The sequence below is a fragment of the Epinephelus moara genome, chromosome 8 (genome assembly GCF_006386435.1).
Source record: "Epinephelus moara isolate mb chromosome 8, YSFRI_EMoa_1.0, whole genome shotgun sequence".
Classification (NCBI taxonomy): domain Eukaryota; kingdom Metazoa; phylum Chordata; class Actinopteri; order Perciformes; family Serranidae; genus Epinephelus; species Epinephelus moara.
In genome coordinates this window covers 10,886,515-10,908,503 of record NC_065513.1, presented here as the reverse complement: position 1 = coordinate 10,908,503, position 21,989 = coordinate 10,886,515, and the positions used below count along the sequence as shown (strand labels likewise).

The 21,989-nt window shown below is 41.3% G+C and overlaps 1 protein-coding gene across 3 annotated transcripts in view; it reads right to left on the bottom strand.

Annotated features, from left to right (window-relative positions):
• gnb1l (guanine nucleotide binding protein (G protein), beta polypeptide 1-like) overlaps positions 1–21,714 on the bottom strand; it is a 29,135-nt gene extending 7,421 nt beyond the window's left edge. Inside the window, exons 1-7 of one of the 3 annotated variants that reach the window (XM_050051976.1) lie at positions 21,630–21,676; positions 21,104–21,164; positions 14,130–14,301; positions 13,626–13,751; positions 13,258–13,420; positions 8,718–8,810; positions 362–577 (exon numbers count right to left, since the gene is read on the bottom strand). In XM_050051976.1, the coding sequence (XP_049907933.1) occupies positions 362–577; positions 8,718–8,810; positions 13,258–13,420; positions 13,626–13,751; positions 14,130–14,239 (708 nt within the window). In that variant the 5' untranslated portion in view covers positions 14,240–14,301; positions 21,104–21,164; positions 21,630–21,676. Of the gene's footprint in view, positions 1–361; positions 578–8,717; positions 8,811–13,257; positions 13,421–13,625; positions 13,752–14,129; positions 14,302–21,103; positions 21,165–21,613 lie in introns of all 3 variants that reach the window. The other 2 variants (XM_050051977.1, XM_050051978.1) reach the window with 2 other exon arrangements.
• Between the last annotated feature and the right edge of the window lie 275 nt (positions 21,715–21,989).

Here is a 21,989-nt window from a genome sequence, read left to right as displayed (position 1 = left end):
GGTTAGCTAAAAGGTTAGCTTAAAGTAACTGATAAATAGTTAAAATAGTTACCTCATAATAACCTACCTAAAAGTAGCCTAATACATAATTGGTTTAAATTTCTAGCTTTGGCCACTTCTCAGTAATCGTACTAATGCAGACTTAACCAAACCTACCTAAATAGTGATATTTCAATTGTATGCAAAAATGATTGTACAGTGTATTGACAGCTGTGATAATTAATAGTGTTAGGTGATGTCAACGAAGGTGATATTAGTTCATCTGACAGAGCTGTGAGGATTCATCAGACAAAAAGGTTTGGAAACCACTGGACTAGACTCGACAACACTACTATCCCATCTAAGCCTGTCTTCTGCTGACCTGTAGGTTGTTCTGACTGTCCAGCATCCAGGAGGAGAGTTTCTTCTCAGAGGAGCCCGATATGCCCCTCAGACGCTTGGTGTCAAAGGTCAGGCACATGACGGGCTCAGGGTGGGCTTTAACTTGGCTCAGCTTGGATCTCTGGGTTACGTCCCACAGCAACAGGGAACCGTCCTCGTATCCAGCCAACAGGAGAGGGCCGGGACCCGAGTCTGGCTGGGAGTGAGGAGGACGATAAGAGAGAGGAGGAGGGACAGCGAGGTGGGAATAGAGAACACAAAGAGGAGTGTGAGGTAAGATGTGAGATGAGAGCTGTGTAGTAACAAAAAAAAAAAAAAAAAAAAAACCCACAGGAACTGCTGCGTGGTGCTGGAAGCTGAGCGGAGCAGAGGTTATCATTCTGGAAGCTCCTGCTGACACTCGGAAAGACGCTGTGGGCTCCATTCGTCAGCCTGCTGCTCTCTCTTTCCAGCACTCCATTACACCACTCCTCACTTTGCTCCTCATCTATATTACTGAGCCACAGGCCTCACTGCAGGCAGCCATACGTATAGTGAAGTAACAGACTGCAGTCTAGTTTTTATTATCTAAGTGTTGTTGCTGGGTTTTTTTAATTTGTTTTTGTTTATATCTTTTAAGTGCACTGTTTTGGCATATATCTGTAGCTATAGCTTTTTTACCTTTCATCTTTACATTTTTTAAAATTAAGTATGCTCTACTTTTTTTGTTATGCATAACAATGATGTAGTACCTTTTACACTATAATGCTTAAATTTGCCATATTGTTACATTTGCAGCGCATTTTTTCAAACTATTTCCGAACTACTGCTGCTGCAAATTCATACTTTTAAGATATTATATTAGATTATTTTCATTGTCTATTTTTAACATATAAAACCTAAATAAATAAATACTTCTAGATTAATGTAGTTGGGTTTTTTTAATTATAAGATCAAATGTCTGAAAAATGACAATCACAATTTCCCAGTTTTCCTCTTGTATCTTACCAGTCTAAAAAAAAAGAAAAAAGAAAATAAAATTAGAATAAGAAAACAGAAAAAAACAGCAAATCCTTAAACTAAAGAAGCTGAAACTACAGATTATTTTCATTTTATCATAACAAATTACTGAATTAATCAGTAACATTCATTTTCTGTTAATGCATGAACCATTAATTAACTAATTCTTTTGGCTCTCCGCAGCAGATGCATGCTCACATAATGAAACAAACTCAAGTACAAAAAAAAAAACCCAAAAACATACTTTAGTCTTGCTTCATCCCTGTTTCACCCCGGGACATTACAGATCCAGCCGCAATGTTTACAACTGGTGAAACCATCAGAATAAATCTTTCACATCTGATGAAATGAAATGAGACCAGGTGCACAAACAGGCATCAGATGCAGCCAAACCCAAATCACACTGCTGCTGTTATATACAGATATGGAGCATCATGTACCAAACAAAAATGTAGCTATATGTGTATTAAAAGACACAGGTAAGCAGTATAACATTTAAAAAGGTGCTCTCCCACTGTTGGAAGTCACAGATTGTAAATCATTTGTGGAAACAGAAGGGAAGAAGGAGGAATGGATAAAGATAAGGAGGGGTGGACAACAGGTGAGATCTAACCACCATCCCACAATCCTTCTGTGCACGTATATGTAGGCAGCAGTGGAAGTAACAAGAAAACACCCCTCCACATCCACATATGCCTGGAGTGTTAGCTAAACAACGACCTGAACTTTGCCAAGCTCATAAGACTTCACGCTGGCCTGTGGAACAACACATTTCAGAAGACCTTTAAATACACAGCACAGATATACACTTTGTCCAGACTCGTACCTTTTCTTTAAAATACCATCAGGCCCCCAGCAAAAGCGCTGCGCCCTGCTGGAGCAAAGAGGGAAAGAAATGTTTTCCATATGTGCGAGGGGGCCATGTCTGCCATTTTTTCATCCATCTTCAAGTCCTCTTCTCACTTAACGCTCTATATTTCTCTCCTTCCAGCTTTAAACAAATTATAGACAGAGTCGTGTATTCCTTCCAAACACATCAGCGAGGACGAACACTAAGGGATTATGAAAACAAATAAAAACAAGTGAAAATCAGTGGCCCCTGCTTGCCGGCAGGGCCCGGGCTAAGCGTTCCAGGCTTGGGGCCCACCGTTTCACTTAAGTGTAGGACCTCCTTGATTGATGATGTCATGGGTCGGAGGTCAGGGAACCCTGGGTAGACACCTAATTCATTATATCCTCCACAGGCCTTTCTACAAGAGGGCTCTCTGCTGGAGTGGGGCTGGGGCTCAGGGAGCAGATTCATCACCACAGAACAGCTGGAAAGACAGATGGATGGAAGCTGGTTGAAGAGGCACTAAAGCAATGAAGCTGGGTTGTCTCGAGAATGGCAACTAGCTGGGCTTCAGCTTGTTAATATTCATGTGATCCTATGCCATTTTTTTACAACAGTACTTATGCAATATGTTTACATTTAATCTATTTGTGTTCATAATGTGTGTTAACCATAGACTGTGACATCACCCAATGATTTGTGAATTCCTGTTTTAAGCATCGAGTTCAGCACTCCGACCACAGCCATCTTGGTTTTTGGGAGCCAGAAGTGACCATATTGGAGTAAGAGGCCGGCGCTGGTGGAGCAAGGGGAGGACCTGACTAAGAAGCCGAGGTCACTATCGGCAGACAGTCTGTCACTCAAAGTGGCCCGCCCTCAATTACGTGGAACTTGAAGCCTTAATAAAATGTAAATGGGTGAGTCACAAAAAAATTCACTTCCAGCACAGTTGTCATGAAGGGTGAAATTAGCAATAGAGACTAAAACCACTTTTTGTACCAGGCTGTAAACCTAAAGTTGCCAGCTCCAGATCACAGATCTGTGTCCAGTAGGGATGGGACTGCAATAAGACACACTCACAATAAGTTGATCGTGGTGAATTTCCATTATAGGGAAAATCAGGAATATCATATCCAACAGCACCCAGAGAGACTGCTGGGCAACCAACAATCAAAAAGACTCTGCAGAAACAGGCTACATACTCACCAACCTCAACAAACACAGAAGATCTTAATCAAGCATTTATGGATTTCATATCGTAAGATATGACATTTCAAATTGTTAAAACACCTGACTTTTTTAGATTGTTTGTTGTTGTTTTTACTTAAAGGGATGTTACTAGATAAAGATGTGTGTCCTATCTGTGATGCAATAAAATATTTGCTTCTTAACAAAATGTAAAGTGATTCCAGTATATTTTGGAGTCAAAAGTTTTAAGCATATTTTGATGATTATCAGGATAATATTGTGAATAGCGCTCATTCTGACGAGGATAATTATGATATGAAGTTTTTATATTGTTATATAGTGTCCACGCAGTTTGTTCTGACCACCATGGTCCAGTTAGGTCACCAACTTTGCTTCTAGAAGAGTCAAGACTCCAGTGGCTTTTACACATTAAATTTTAGTTAACTTCCTTCCTTCTCTCTTCTTCTTCTACAACAATCACATTAGGTCAAGAGGTTAAAAAAAACCCTGCTGCTGAGGCAATACAAAATACTAAGATGTAACCTATAAAGGGACTAAAACAATCTGTAACACATAGAAACAACATAGCTATAATTGCTGAACCATTAAATCTAAATCAGGTTCAGTTCCCAGCTCAAGACAAATTCACTGCACACACAGAATTCAACAATTGCTGATTATTCCATAATTAATCCATTAAATGTTTGGTCTAGAAAATGTCAGAGAAAAAAGTGGAAAATGTCCATCATAATTCCCTTAAGCCCAAAGTCTCATCTTCAAAGTGCTTGTTTTGTCTGACCAACAGTCAAAAACTCAAATCTATTCAAAATTCTATTCTATTACCTGAACACTGAAAATTGAAAATAAAGGAAGAAAGAAGGAAGAAAAAGAAGACGAATGAAAAAAGGGACTGTCAAATTACAATTTGTGCACTGTTTAAATCCCTCATTCACCTATCTTGTTTTGCATGCCAATATTTTTTTATTCGAATCAAGTCATCAACCTCTAATATAATACTGTTACAGTAGCCCTGGGTTCATTCAGAGCACCATTTTGAAAATTAACTGTTGTAATTATCTTCTGTTCATATACAGCCTCTTATGTATTGGCACACATAACAAATAATAACTCAACTCAACTTTATTTATAGAGCACTTTAAAAACAGCCGGAACAAAGTGCTGTACATAAACATAAAAAACACAAGACATAAAACAATTAAAAACACTAAAACAAGAGTAGATGGATAGTGAGGGGGCTTGTCTGATGCACAAAGCTAGGTCGTTCCAAAGTTTAGGAGCAGCAACAGAAAAGGCTCTATCCCCTCTGAGCTTCCGCTTGGACCTCGGTACCTCCAGGAGCAGCTGATCAGCTGACCTGAGGCACCGAGCAGGAGCGTAGGGATGGAGCAGCTCAGAGAGGTAAGGCGGGGCCAGACCATTTAAAGATTTAAAAACAAATAGAAGAATCTTAAAATGAACTCTAAAGTGCACAGGCAGCCAGTGGAGGGAGACCAGAATGGGAGTTATGTGCTCCCTCTTACCTGCTCCAGTTAAGAGACGAGCAGCAGCATTTTGTACCAACTGGAGACGTGCGAGGGAGGACTGGCTGACTCCAAAATAAAGTGCGTTACCGTAATCCAGCCGAGATGTGATGAAGGCATGGATTACTGTTTCAAAGTGCTGTTGTGCAAGAAAAGGTTTAACCTTTGCCAGCTGCATAAGGTGAAAAAAGCTGGACTTAACCACTGCACCAATTTGACGCTCCAATTTAAAACCACTGTCCATCTTAAAACCCAAGTTTGAAACTGTTGGCTTCACATAATATGCCATGGGGCCCAAGTCAACAGGGGGCATAACAACATAAAGGCCTCAACAAATACATGCTGGTCGAATCCAAGTCTCCAAACTAGCTAGCTAGCTAACTGCCATGTGTTGCGCTGTGGTATTATTAATTAGTGGTTGTGTGCTGTGCTATTTTGTATATAATCATTACAGTGTGTGTATTCATTTTTAAAGGATGTGTCACTTTCTTCCATCTCTACAGTGCCTTTTCTAACATCTGGCCAGGAACAACAGTTGGATATCAGGCTTTTAGACTAATTCTGGCTCATTTAAAACCATAAGTAAATACAATCTAAATGTAATTAGAGAGAAATATGCGTGCGATATCCGGAATTTATCGTATATTCCACAAACACTTCTTTGTAATTTCCTTATGTGGTAAGTCAAGAATAACCCAGACACCAACAGCTTGTTTGCTGATGTGGCCGCCACAGGCCTCAGGCAGGCACTGCTTCAACATCAGGAACCAATCGTTTCCTCCGGTTTTTGTCCCGGTCCACTATGATGTCATGGCCACGAGGCAGCAAGGTGATGAGCTGAGAGTGATGGATATCTGTATAGGAACATTTCCTCTTCCCCGCCAGCCTCTGTTCACATTAAAAGCCTTGCACATCATACATCAATACTGTCCCCCTGGCCAAAGCTCCGCACACTCCAAACCCACATGTGGAGGCACTTTCTTCCTCCACATCCGCCGTATTGTTCACCGCTTCACATTCAATCAGATTTGAGAAATCAGATACGAGCTCTGTCACCTTTTAGACGTAGACCAACATATGAACTAAAGGCTGGGTGGGATTTCGCTGAAGGAAAGCTGAACTGAGGAGAAAGTGGCGTTTAACACTGCATTTAATCTTTTCCATAAACTCCAGCAGAGAGGGCTTAAAGGCTGACAATAAATCTGTTGGTGAGTCTGTCTTGGAAATAAAGGAGGATAATCGCTTTTCGTCTCAACGGTGGGAAGAAAAGAGGGAGGGATGGTGAGAGAGGGAAGACAGAGAGAGGAGATAATTGTTAGTGGCTTCTTCCTGGTGTGCGTGTGATGGAGAGAGACAGGGTGGAGAGAGAGGACGACGGTGTCAGCTGTAGCCTCCTGCTGCGTGAGGTTGAGGAAACAGTGGGTAGCAGATGAGCATTTGATGTGAAAGACAAGATGAGCAGTTTTTTTCTTATGACTGACAGAAAGTGTGTGTGTGTTGAGTTTCCAACCTGTGTGTGAGAGACACACACTCATAAACGCACACACAGACTGAGTCTCTTCCCAGTGCTTGGACTTCTCAAATGGCTCAGTCAGTGTAACAGATGAACATGCCTCGGCCTTGAAAGGAATCAGCCCGAGATAATTTAGAATCACCTGGGCCCTTCGGCTTTGAAGCTCGACAGCTGTCTGTGCTCTATTACAATGATATTATATAATTTATAATGATATAATTGATCATTATGTTTCCTGGCACTCAACGCTGAACCAGCATTGGTTCATAAATCAGATGATGAAAGGTGGGTGTAACAGTGAAATCAAAGCGAAAAGGAATAACAGTGTCAGCATGCACTGAGAGACTCTGACTTCTCTACATGTCTCTATAATAATTTTACAAACACAATGATTACATTACGCACACAAAATATGCAGTTTTTTGCCCTTATTCTGAAAACGACATTATTCCTACTAAGCTGTTTATATTGCTGATGAAAATTTGTATTCCACTGTTTACATACAGCCATGCATACACCAAATAAAGTGCCCTAACATGTTGTTAATCACGTCGAATATGAAACTGTGACACAGCTGGAGGCACTTGTGCCACTTTGCTTCTGTGCGTCAAATGTTTTCCACCTCCGAGAGTGCGATCGCAGCCTCTCCCTTTCATTCCTTTTGCCACTTACTTGAAAAGGTCAGCATTGCGATATTTGTGCATATCCAAAAACCTGTTGATATCCAAGTCTTTCATAATGTTTAAAAGTGGGTGTGTTCCTCCTTCTTACCAGAAATGTGACCTTTTCTTTTGAGCATGCTTCTCTGCCCCAGCTAGTTGGTTTGTGAACAATGTACTCATGACAACACACAGCTGGTTGCAAACAGGCAACATGCCAGGTGCATGTTTACAGCAGAAAAAACTCAAACCGAGATGCATATTCCAAATGCGCTGAATATGTGACCAGAGAATGCTCCTAAAACCCAACAAACAAACAAAAGTCCTACTTTGGAATATCCCAAAGAAACATGCAGTTTACATGACTTGTATCAAATTCAGAATACTGTCATATTCTAAATAATGGTGGAATATTAGTGTGCATGTAGACAACATCACCCTTTATGGCTTTTGTCATTGATTTATTACTAACTCTAATTTGTATTACAGTAACACAAGGCTGAATGCGCCCAGGCCAGTGACTCGCCTCACTCTGGCATTAAAATGATAAGCTGTGTTTTGATTTCTGTTGCCTGTAAACTGTACGGCCCATAAAGAGGATTCAAACCATCCACACTCTTGCGTAAGTCTAAAACCCAACTCTGTCCCCCAAAGCCCCAAAACCGAAGAGTTAATAATTAACCATGAAAATAATTACAGGGTCTCCTTAATGGCTGGGGAAATAAAACTTTCGACAGCATTTACAAAACAGAAAGCAGCGTTTTTGCTCGGATCAGATTGGATGTACAGCTGCAGGCTGATATATGGCTGTGAACCCACGGCCCTTCCAAACGCTCTAATTACAGTGTTGGGACTCACTGCCAGCTGAGAAGAAACGCTTGGAAAAATGGCCCCGGACGAGTTGTTGGGCTGTAAATCATGCGCCACATCTCTCATGTGCATTTTTGTTGACTTTTCTATTATTGTGTCTTGTTTATGGGTTACTAGCCAATCAGGATAAAGCAGGTGAGCATATAAAAAGTAACTTCTATTTAAGGGATGCGCCTATCCAACTCAGTCTCAATGTGATACCTAAGCTTTGGGTATTGGATGATTACAAGTACCAATCTGATACCAGTGTTTTATTAATAAGATGTATGCCTTACTGTGTGAAGTGACTGGGATCGTTTTATGTGTACAGCAACATCAGGCTTGACTTCAAAAGTCTTTTCCTGACTTTGTAAAGCAAAATACATCGATAAAAATTTGAAATACCTCCAAACATCTGACATGTTTGTTTTTAGCTCTCTCAGCTATGTCATCTACCGGTGCATAGAACTGACTTCACTAGATCAGCCCCATTGTCACGGATACCCAATCCAGCAATCTGAGTCAGTATCAGCCCCATATCTGATATCAGTATTGGATCTGTGCATCCCTGTTCTCTTAACTCCTTGTTTTAAATGGTAGAGAATCTTATGCTTTTCATAACGGCTGCCAGGGTGAACTTGTTGAACTTCAGATGTAGTTACAGAGGGACACATTGCTACTCTTTAGAGGTTAAGGTAAAAACACTGCGACCATTTCTGTTAAAATGATAGTAAAGAGTACTGCCTGGTGCTTACCTGCCACAGGTTGACACACATGACCATCCCCAGCTTAGCGTTTGGTACCAGGGTGCAGACCGGGGTCTTACTGGGTAGCTCAATAATCTTGATCTGCGAAGAACACGTGACAATTACAACTTTAAACTCATCAAAAACAGCTGATTTTATTTTCAAGGCAACATCATACATCCATGCTAACAGCTCTGTGAGGCTAGACAGGAGGAGTGCTTTGAGCTGAATGGTAACATCAGCATGTTAACATGCTCACAATGACCATGTTAACATGCTGATGATGAGCAGGTATGTTTATCACGTTGGTCACCTTAGTTTAGCGAGTTAATATGCTAACATTACAGGAGATTACAACAATTATACACATCAAAGTCTGTTTTCAAATCTTGGGGAGAAAAAACAATGACACCATTATTAATAATAAAAAAGCATTTTATTTCTAAAGTGCTTTCTTGGACCTGAAGCACTGGAGTACGACTGCATATGTGGGTGAAAAAACGGTGTTTAAAGCTTGTTGTGGCTGCAGAGAGAGCTGTGTGAAGTCTGAGAACGCCTCAAGAATGCCTTCAGTGACATCACTTGAGGCAGCTGGAAACAACAAGTCTGGAAATCAGGATTTAGGAACTTACCCAATATGTCCTAATGTACTTTTCTTCTAATTCATCTGTTTTCATTATTTTTGTTCTAATGTTGTTTTCATTATTGAGGCCCAATTACACACAAATTGCAGTTGTACGTATAAATATCGACGAGCTGTCTGCCAAGTCATGATTTGTATTTCTTCTGCATTCAAATAAAGCAGCAACCTGAATCTGTCATTGTGGTTCAGGACTTGTGCAGATCAGAGTTCCTACACGCAGCAGTACAGTAACATCCATCAGTGCGGAGCAGCCACCCCACTGTCTATAATAAATCCTGCTAAAGCCCGACCCCATGACATGAACGGTGTTTTCCTGCACACATTGGCACTGATTCTGATAAAATACACAGCCTAATGATGTGTACCCACATCACTACCAAAACTCATTCCTTTCCACTTCCTCTGTGCTGATGATCCGCATATTCATCCTCATTAGGCCTCAGATTAAACAGCCCTCTAAGGGAGCGATCTGTATTTTAGCACGAGGCCACATCTGTCCTGCATGTTTACCTCTGCGTGCCTGACAAAGAGGGCCTTTAAGGACTTCCCTGTGCCTCAGGTGATCACTGTTCTTGTGTGGCATCACGCTGCCCATAAATAAAACACCCACACTATTAATTAATGTTTCTGCCGTGGTGGCAGTCTGCTGGCAGGAATCTCACTGTGAGCTGTAAACAGTAAAACCACCTGAATAGGAACTCTTATTCTGTTTTCTTGGTTACGTATCTAAATATTGACCTACCTGCATACAGCATGTGGCACTAAATCATGCCATTGTGCATGTTTTGTGGCAAGTGCATTAGTATTGTTTCTTGAGGGTATTCATTTATGTGGGCGTTTTATTTGTGGATACGTGATAAGCATCTGTCGTGGTCAGTTATGTCTGTGGAATGGGGTGTGGAGACAGAATGACAAAATCGGCTGTGGCCTGTTTTGGTCTAACTTGTATGGGTGTGTGTGTGTGTTTCTGTCTGTCTGTGTCTGTTGGGACAATGGCATTATTGAGGTGCTGGGAGTCACAGGCGCCCTGATGCCTGGCCTGCCGGACTGGGGTTAGCAGAGGCACGTTTAGCTGGATCAGGTGACCGCTCTGTCCCTTTCAAGTGTGGCTCCTCCACAGCGGAGCAAGTAACATGAATCTGGAGGCAATAAAAGATGGCTGAATCACTGGCTGCCCTCTCCCCATCCTGCCTCACTCCACACAAAACCCTTCAGGCTTGTGGGTGTTGAACATCGACTACAAGACATATTGTGCAGACAGAACTGTGATTTCATTCCAGCGCACAATCTTTTCAGGCCTGGGAATTCTCTTTTTAATCCAGCAGTCACAGATTAAAAACACTTTGAGTATTCCATCAGCCGAGAAGCAGTTACCTCCTGAGAAAGCACAATTAACTTGTATTCTTAGGCACTAACACAGCTATTCGGTGTTTGAGACAAACAAATTTACTGAATGGCATGCTTCAAGCCACAGCCAAAATTAACCAACATTTAACTGGTGGCTGGTTTTAAGTTCCTATCTTTACAATGTGCATGCTGATCCATGATATGATGGCTGGTTTATTAATGGAGCTGTTTAGATTGCTGCAAACTGCATGCTCATGTCACACTGACTGTCCACACATTCATTGATGATTGGCTAAAAATATTATGTTGGCCAACTAACTGAGCTCAGGCCGTTTTATATTTATGGATCAGAAAACTTGCAGATGATCACAGTGTTGCAATAGGAAAAAATGACGGGGTTTGATGTAACAGAACATCTCTTGCTGTGGGACTTTCAATTCTCCAATAACGCACTAAACACTACTAAAAGCCACAAATATGTGTGAATTCAATCCAGCAAACTGGCAACAGCAAGTCTGGTCAGGTTCATACAGGTTGGCATTTTTTTATACCCGTCAGACTGTTGGACTGATGGTGAACCAATTAACCATCCCACCTCCCACCTGCCAATAAATTCAAGGCTGTTTCCTCCTGCTGACATAGAACCACCTGAATATCACAGGTGTGCCTGGATGTGCCCGGGCCATCTAAATCTCAAGCTGGCACACCCAGTATGATCATAAAATATGTGAAGGTTAGCTGCAAATTAAGAAAAATGTTAATATCATTTCTTACACTATTGAAATCAATTGGAAAAAATAGACTCTAATTGACTGAGACGTCCCATGACACCCGTCCCACCTGTGGATATACAAGATCACCCATTTATGCCATGTTACACCCTCTCAGCCACCACTGGGGTGGGCCAGACCAGGCTGTTATTCCCAGTAATTTGAACTCCTTACCAAGGTGCCCGCTTTTGAGTTGCTGACTGCAGCAGTCATTCTTATCCCTCACTACTCAAGGTTCTTGACTTCTATCCCACAGACATGTTTTCAAATGTGCTCTGTTTACTTCGGGCACTCTTCATATAACAAGCTGCACAGTTGAGTGCTTCTTTTCCACTGGTAACCAGACGTAGACTCACAGGAACTGAACAGTTTATCTATTATTTCATTTGAAAAAAAGAAGCCAACAGACACTTTAGATTATAATGAAATTATTTCATTGTTTAAGAACTGTGATGCTTATGTAGCTTACATTGCCTCTATAGTTTGGTGACACATGTAAGTCATACTATTTTGTTATTGTATAAATTGTGCTCTTTGATCATAGCAGTTATTTTCTAAATGGGACCTACTGCTATTGATTTCTTGGCCATGGCATTGTGAATGTAATGACAGCTTATAAACAAAGCTGAACTTTGTTAATCTCACACTTTGCTGTTTTGATGGATACATGATGCTTACTTAATTTATGTAAGTGGCATGTTGTCAGTTTGTTCTGCCATGTGGTGGCCATGTACTCATGGTTGTATGGTTACCCTCACTATTAGAATATCTGATGTGATGTAATTGTGTGTAATGTTGCACATGCTCAGTGAGTACATGGTTGTAGTCGCCACAACTCCAGGTTTGACACTACTTTTATGCAACAGTTGTGCTGTTATGTTACTGGGGAAATCATTGCAGTATTAAATGAATATATAATGCTGCAGCTTGCCTTTGCCATCTTATTTCTTGAAACTATCACACGTTGCTAAGCAACAGTAAACAAAACCAGATCTTTTCTATCGATACAATGTATAGTAGGTAAAAACTCTGTATAATGTTTAATGAGATGTTATAATAGGAGTTAAACAAATGTTATGGTTGATCTATAGAACACTTTGGTTCTTGCTCACAATATATCCAGCAGGCCAAGGACAAAGGACAAAGTGTGACAGTGGACACTTTGAACTGGAGGGTCCCTGGTAATTAACCAGGGACCCTTTAATTAAATTGAAAAACTTCCTTTAATACTTAAAGATTAACAACCCTTAAAGGTGTGGTATATAATTATATAGAAAGATAGTTGATTGTTGAGTCTCATTCCCCAGTCATCAAATACCAATGCTTTGAGTCTGTGGTTCAGTCTGACTACCAACCCTAGGTCATTATAATCATGACCTGAGAATGAGACTCAACAATCAAGTCTCTAACCTGAATTTAAAACTGCAACATTTTGGCTGAAGTACGTATATGAACTGTTTAATAAAATGTAACAAAAAAGCAAGACTATGTATTGTCATTCTATTTTTATAGTTTCACAAGCCACTAGTCTCCACACTGAAGAGTAAACTTCCTCAGGACACACTAAATCTTACAGCTTTGGTGAAAGTTTTGTTTAAAAAGCGACATTCCCTGCAACTTTTTTTTCAATTGCACTTATTCTTTTTTAATGTTGCAGGAGGCGAGAGCCCATCCCAGCATGCACTAGGTGAGAAGCAATGTACAACATAGATAATTAATAAGCATACAGACAAATTCACACGCATCCACACCTATGGACAATTTAGAGTTTCCATTCCTGCTGTCTAACCTCTTCTGTCTGTTGTCCAGCAAAGGCCAGCAAATGTGTCCCAGGGCTCGTCTCCAGCAAGGAGCACTGACAGAATCCAACACTGCCGGTCCACACAGAGTCCGTCACCTCACTACGACCTTCGCTCAGATCCCACAGACAGACCTGCATGTCTCGTCCCTGACTGCAACACAAAAACAGATACAAGCTGCAGTTACTTGCACATTTCAAAACTTTAAAGGTAGTCAAAAAAAAAAAGCGATACATGAAGTTACAACACCAAAAGTAAAAATAATATTTTACATGCCCAAATGCTTCAAGAGACAGTACAAGATGGATAAGTAAGACATCTTATCATAAAGTTAAGAGACAAAGAGAACTGTCCTCACCTGATGAGGGTGTCTGTCCCCTGCAGTGTGCTGACCCAGGTGACCGAGCTACCAGAATGACCTTCTACAATCCTCTCAGCCCTCCTGGTGTTCAGGTTCCACATATGGATGGCACCCTTCCCTGACCTGCAACATCCAACAGCATGCTTTAAGGGGGCTATTTATATTAGTAATACAGTATATCATTCTGCTCTCACCTACACATATAGAAAGAAAGTACCAGAAACTATTTTCTCTTGCCCAAACCTAACACATACTGAATCAAAATTTAAACACTGGATGTGTGGTGCTTTAATAGTAAATCCTGACTGGCTGGCTTGAAATCTATATTACTTATCACATGCAATAAAACAAACCTGCCTATGTGTCTCTTATGATAGACTTAATGTACTACTAAAATAACAAAATCTTCTAACAAAAAGAGGAAGAGATAGACATAAACATCTTAACTACTTGGGAAAATGGTAATGAGTCAAAATATGAATATTGAGATAAATGACTCACCCAGAAAATAGGAGAGGAGTGTTTCCTCCATGGCAGCTAAAGTGGAGGGTGTTGAGGGGCCCGCCAGCCCCCCTCAGGGTGTAGATTGGGGACGGAGCGGGACGAGACATCCCTGGGTCATGCAATCAGTGCATAGATGCAAGGAGGCCGCAAACCCATGTCATGACACCCACTGAAACAGACAACAAGACGAGTGAGCTGAGAGATAAGTTACTTCTCACCCAAGAAATGGAAAACAGTTTGAGCTCCTTCTAAAAAAAAAAAAAAAAAACAACTTTTCAGCAGTAATGATAAATGTTCCATGAAAATGAGATTCATTTGACTCTTTCACGGGGTACGATAAGATGAAAGTTAAGTGGAGGCCTAAAATCCAAAACCATCGGAAACCTACTCATCTCTTTTTGTTTTTGCACAAACACTGAGCAAAGACTGACAGAAAGTAGCTCCATTTTGCCTGGAAGCCGTTCCCTTCCACACAGCAGACAGTTGTGTTTAATGCACTGTCTGTATTTTCTCTATTGTTAGTAGCTACAAACCCTGTGGCCCTCTCTCCGTCTTCCTCTTTCCTGATAACACCTCTCTTACTCAATACGTCATAAATCACAGCCCCTGACAGCTTAATTACAGTAAACAGACGGAGATTCAGGCTTCTCACTCCTCTTGTGATCAACAGCCGTTGTCCCAGAGGCAGAAGTAACAGCTCAGGCTTTTATGTCGTCTGTAGGCTGGGCTCCTGAGGAAACCCAACCGACCGCAGGTATGCTGCAAGGAAATGATGCGTCAACGTTAAACTGCCGTGCAATCACACGTGAGTGATTCTTGGTACCTGGCATCAGATAGCTAATATCAATCTATCCATCCATTTTCTAAACTCCTTATCAAGTTTAGAATCTGTTCATGCTAATACTCAGCGAATCTTAAATAGATCATTTTTACCAAAAACAGACTTCTTAAATTCAGGAAGACACGTCCCACCCTCTCAGTTTTATGCTAAACAATAGACAGACAATGACTTTGAGAACAATCACCCACACAAATACAGATGGACAATTAACCTACCAATAAAAATAAGCAGGTTTTACGAGCTGCCACCCCTGAAGCTGCTAAGTAAATTCCTCCCTCACCACACTGAAATATTTTTTCTACCTCGTTATCTGCAATTACATGTTCGCCAACTACGCAAGAAAACAAATCCTAAATATGACTTTTCCAAAAAGACCAAATTCATCTTAACCACACCACTACAACTAATACAACTTAAGTAGCGCACAAGAACACACTCAAGCTGGCTGTTCCTTATGGGAATACTTTGGTTTTCATTTGCCTTCTTGCTGAGAGCTATATGTGGAGATTGATACCACTCTTTCATAGGAAGCTGCAAGGCTATAGCCACAGGGGACCAAATCTGCTGGGGGTCTACCCCAACCCCGAGAAAAAAAATTCAGTAAAATTCAGCGTTATGAGGGTCATTAAACTGCTATGACTGACTTCGTAATACTTTTCGATCTTGCTTTACTTTTGGAGGAGCCAGCGACTACGGGTGGGGGGGAAAACTTCAGCATAGTATCGCAATATTTTTGTTTGGCAGTATCGTATTGTAACACAGTACCAACAATTGACTGAAGTGAGATGAACAGACTGAAAGTTTTTTTCTTATTAGATAAAACAGAAATTTGGTGAAATTATTTGCAGTTGGAAACGGGTAATAAGTCGCAATATAACGCAATAGATCTTGCAATAAGTATATTGCAATACTCAGCATACGTTTGAAATTTCAATAATGTATCATGACTATGGTATTGTGATAACATTGTATCATAGAGCCTCTAGTGATTCCCACCCCTGCCAGCGACCAGAGCTGTTTTTTCTGCATCCGCACCTATCTGGAGAGAGCTAAAAGGAATAAAAAGATGAGGATTTTGTCCCTAAAGGACAATATTTTATTTTGGAAATATTATTCATTATTAATAATAATATTACTGACAAAAGCTGCAGCACACATCCAACAGTTGCCCTCCTGCCTTATGTAACGTTATAGGCTACTCAAATAGAAATATAAAGAAATGTAATGGGGGGGTATCTGTGAAGCGTAAAAAAATGTGCCTGCCTACATGTAAATAACTACTTTTTCCCAAAATACTGCTGGCTCTGTGGTGTTGGAATTTCATTTAACGTTACAAAAATACTCTGTACAAAAACTGAAGTGTGAAAACAATAACTTGGGTCTGTGATGTTGCCAGGCAACTGGCAGAGACTCCCGGACATCACAGCTTCACGCCAGCAGAGAGCTGTTTTCAGTCTTTATGTCAGGCTATGGTGTCTCCTGACTCAAGCTTCATACTTAACACACAGATATTAGATAGATATCTTCTCATCTAACTCTAGCATTAAAGCCAGTGAGTGTATTTCCCAAAAACTATTTACAGTACATGTAACTATGTCTTTTAGATCATCTGAGTTAATGAGTACATCCTCACCACCACCACCCCAACACACACATCAACACCCCCCCCCCCCCCCCCCCCCTCCACTTTTACTTATCATAACCCTTGCTCCCTGCAATCAGTAGACGCTGAAACTGGAGCCTGAGGCATTCAGGAGCAACTCATTTCAGGAGGTTAGTGGTTAAATTGTCCATGTGAACCTGTGAAGCGGAGAGACAGAGACCCCTGACCAGCCTGCCTAATTAAGGACACAACGCTGCAGTCTAACAGACTCACAGTGACATAGTCTCATAGTTTAACACACTGCATGCGGGCAAAGTGGATCATTTTCTCCATGCTCACTATGGAAAAGATGGCACTAACATCCAACTAATTATGTAAAATGCAAAAAAAAAGGTTTATATTTGAAATGGTTAAGCATATGTATGAGACTTTAACCACTCATATCTCTGAACCAGCCGGAAACCCTTCGACCAACAACTGTACAAACTTGTTTCTGTGTGGTATGAAAAAAATGGCAAAAACCTTCAACAGTGTTTTTGTGAGGGTCTATCAGTTAAGCCCTGAATGGATGGGTAAGACTGCATTCCTACGCCAGAGTCCAGTGCCTGTGTGAGTGTATGACAGGGTGAGGCTCACCCTGATAACAGGTGGATTAAGTGCCCCTTATTGTCCTCTTGCAGCAGACCCGCATGGAGCTAGCTGTGAGTCATGTACACAGTGGACTGAAAATGTTTTCATTGTCTCAAGACCAGTGGCTGTGGGACTTTCCAATGGCAATCACAGCTCACTGTCAATCACAGGCAACAGCTGGGGACAGTGATGCAGGCGTAACTCGGGGACTATATAACCAAAAATATCGAAAAGACGTGAATAACTGCCACTTTTCCCTGCCACTACTTCCTCAGTGCACTGCTCCTTCTGTTTTCCAGGCGTCAGCATTTTCAGTGTCTGAATTGCCCACAACAATGGGTCTGTTGTGGTGGCTGCAAGCGAGTCACCCACAAACCCAAATACAAACATGCAGGCAGCTCAGGAAGGGGGAGACAGATACTGTAAACAAACAAGAAGGTGGCAGGATGTCACTCTAATCTATTCGCAAGGACCTTTAAATTGTTCCTTGCTAACAGAGAGAGGCGGCCGGGCAAACAATCAAGCCGGTCACTTGTCTAGCTCGCATGTTTGATATCAAAAAACATCTCCAGTGAATATAAAGAGACCATGCTGGAGTAGCAGTATTAAGTAGCTGGGGTAGATATGATCAACAAGGACAAGAAACTTGCTCTATTTCAATCTCCAAAATGAAATGAAACTAAGAAGCTTTCATAAAGTGACTGAGCGATAGATAACAAATACCCAACAGGTCAGTGAACTGTCTTATTAAACATGTCCACAGGAAAAATCTCAGTAACTAGCTAGGCCTAATTAAACTTGTGTGTCTCGGACAGAGCATAATAAATCAGACTGACTGATTAATATACCTGAGCTGGATATGGGAGCCAGTGGGAAGAGGCAAGAGAGGAGGATTGAGGCTCCTGCTGGCCTTGTAACAGATAAGACAGCTCTGGGGTAATCTGACTCTAAGTCCATGGATAAAGGCAGTTTGTCTCTTCTTGGGCCGTCTGTCCACACCTACTGGGTAATTAGGCCTAATTATGAGAGAAAGGTCCGCTTCCCCTTCATGTTATTAAATAAGAGCCAGCCTCGTCCGCCAAGGATCTCTCAACACCAGCAAGGGGCTGGCGACCTTCAGATCAAACGCAGCCACTATCTATGCACCCCCCCACCCCACCCCGACTGCAGCACCCGTTCCCCTACCTCGACATTACTGCACATATGAGGGCTTGAGGAGGGAGGGACAGGGAGGGCATTCGTTATGATATGGGGCATCAAAGTTTTTTTGACTAGAGGTTAGGGAGGGAGTCCTGTCCACATTCCTTGCTTGGCTCTTTAGTGCTGGTATCATGTGATCGGCAGCTACCCACCTGAGCTGCCCCCTTGTCAAATTCTGCCATTCATAAATAAGAGCAGGGAGGGAGGGATATACTGATCACAGGGGTTTATTATAGAAGCTTTATAATGCCCCAGCTTCACAGGAGCCATTATGGAGGCATGGGATCCCGAGATCCCCTGCTGATATCAGCCTCATCAAATATGAGATCTGACCTGCATGATGAAAACTCAAAGTAGATTACACATAACTCAAAAGCTGCATTCTAGATAGGCCTGCCAATGAACAGCCGATGTTATAACCATTCAAACCAACGGTGTTTCTTTTCTGTGACATCTCTGCCCACAAGCTTAAAAAAAAAAAAAAAAAAAAAGGACCTCAAATCCGCCCACTGCTGCTACATACCTCAACTATCGGTCATTCTGATGTTTAGCCTATTACAGGCAATGGGCTTATCTGCTGTTTCCCTGCTTTTCACCGTCTCGCCATGGGGGTACTTCCACCTCGCTGGCTGGTCACTGGGTGGTGAGCTGGCTCTATGACCATTAGTCAGCCTTTCTGCCCTAACCCTCCCCCAACTAATACAGATCCTTCTGAGGAGGAAACTAACGTGCTAAATAGAGAGAGAGGTCCATTATAAAAGTCCAGTTAGACAAACAACACGGGAAGTGGCGAGGAAGACACACGCCCTTTATTGTGTCTTGGTGGGGTTATCTGGGCTGGATAAACAGCCCAGCGTCAGCTAGAGGCTGAAGTCAGACACAAGTACACCAACACCCACTGTCAGTCACAGATCCAATGAGTGGGAAGAGGTGGCATTGTTCGCGTGAATGGCGTGAATGCTAAGCAGGGGCCATTGCAGATAAGAGCTCAATGCCTTGTGGGTGTCATTGAGGCAGGCACTGATGGAGCACTGTGTCACAGGGTCCCGTTTTAGGAGGTCCTGAATGTGGTCAACAGGTACCAGGAGCCTTATCTGTTTGCATTATCACCCATTTCCTCCATGAGGTCATTTACCTGGACACAAGAGGATAAAGGGACACAAGAGAGTCGACAGCTCAAGTGTCATCGTACATCTCCACACGTTAGGGGTGTGATAGGCTGCGGATCTATAGGGATTTTGCTGTCCATACAGCAAAGATATGACAACAAATAACTGTTTGTTGTGCCATAATCTCAATAAGACATGATGCAACAGGGACAAAGAACATAGAAAACAACACTTTGTCAAACAGCACATCCCCTGTGTTAAAACTGTCAGTCATCTTCAGGGGTGTGATGAGTGATTGTATGAGGACCAAGTAATGGACGGTGAAAAGTTTGACAGAGTGCTGACTATTTGTACAAGGCAAACAGCTTCCGGAGTTCAACCAGATCTATTCAACCAAATTTAAAAAGGGCCTTTAAATGGAAAAGCTTAACATAATGAATACAACTCTAAGTTGAGCATTTGCACATTATCATGGGAGATTCTGTGAGCTGGATATAGGAGCTCCATGATCAGTTTCCCAACTAAAAAGCACTCAATCCTTTTAACTGGTTTTTCAAATAAGATAATACAAATTAATATATATATAATGATAGAACATGTTTTAAACAGAGGTGTCAAACATAGAGCCCACTTGCCAGAACCAGCCTGTTAAAGGGTCCAATCCGGCTCACTGAATGACTTTGCATACCCAATATTGATGCACTTGTGAAGGCTAAGAGGTGCCACATTACAGAAGCAAGTTAAACATTGAGTAGCCTACTTCATGTAAAATGGTGCTTCAGAGGCTTTTCCACCCTGACCAGAATACAACTCTCTGAAATAACAATGAATAGGCCTACTTACTGTGGTTATATTTAAAGATATTGAACATTATGGAGAATAATGCCAATAAGCAGCTTCAGTTCAAAATAATCTACTGCTGAGGAGGCACAACCAAAACTTTTGATATGTAAATGGATTATAAGGCAGGGAATAAACCTGCTTTCTCGTTAGCTACTACATTAGTTTGGTGTGGTGATGCCAGCACTACTACACAGGAGTGGAAATGTATGGATAACGCACATGTAATGACAGCGAGTATTGGACTGACTGAATGCTGTATGTAGATTGTTAGAATGTACTTATTTACACTACAGCACTAAAGGAGTTATTTATAGGTTATTATGCAATGGTTTTACTGGTCTGGGCCACTTTGGATCAAATTGGGCTGTACTGGCAAATGAACTAAAATGAGTTTGACACCCTCACTTTAGACATTTTAAATCTGCATCTAAACTTGGATCTGCTTAAAAATACACCGGTCAGACAGACAATCACAGCATATGTGTGTCAGCTGTCTTTATGAGCAGTGAGCTCAGAACAGAAGGTCAATCGCAAACACATAAAACGTTTTCATATGCCACATCTTGCTTTTCATTTTGGTATCTGTTTTCCCACACACCCCTTCATTCCAAAAAATAATTTGGGTTATAACTAGTAGTATAACTTGACATTTCATGAGCCTAACGTTACCTATGAACAGTCACACAAAACTTCATTAAAAAATGAAGCAGTTTTTGCTGCATTAGAAAATGGCACATGCATTTACCTCACTGACTTTAGTAATGATGGAAGCCATAGTATTTGATTTGATCCACAAGCAGCATAGTCTAATGGAAGATGATTAAAGGGTTGACAAGAGAGTTAGTTACAATTCAAGCATTGTATATAAACGTGATATTGTACATGTATTGTTTCACAGCTCGTTTTTTGCCAGCTTTACTATTAATTGTCTGTAAATAAGACAGTACTGGTGTCTCCATGTGACTCTACTAGACGTTATCAGGGCTGCGTTGTACACGCAGTTGAGCTAATTATGCTATAGCATAAATTAAAATGCCGGGCTGAAACCTGAACAGGTAAGGCAACAATTCATATCTAGAGGCACTAACACTGTCAGTCTCATGTTGTTTACAAGGTTAGCAACAAGCTAGCAATTACCCACAACAACTGCTATAAACAATACATATACCTTGTTATTACATATTAGGCGTTATCGCCGGGTAAAGTAGGGTCACTGTATTAGAAAAAGAAGCTTTAACAAAGCTTCAAATAATACCAATTCAGTCACACACCGGTGTTTTGGCAGTTGTCAGAGAGAAGCAGGCAGCTCTGCGAGAGGATACAAAACATGCGCCGGGAGCTGAAGGACCCCTAGTTAGAGCAGTGGAGCTGCCCATGAAAGTGCCTGTACAGAAAACTCAACACTCTCTCTGCTCAACTGGCTCCCTTTAGACTGTCTGCCTGTGTGTGTGTGTGTGTGTGTGTGTGTGTGTGTGTGTGTGTGTGTGTGTGTGTGTGTGTGTGTGTGTCCATTATTTTCATAAATAAGTATATGTGTGTGGGGATATTTAAATTATTAGGTGTCTTTCAAATACAAAAAACATACTATGATAATAACAAGAGCAAAGCAGCAATCTGATATATAATTAAAA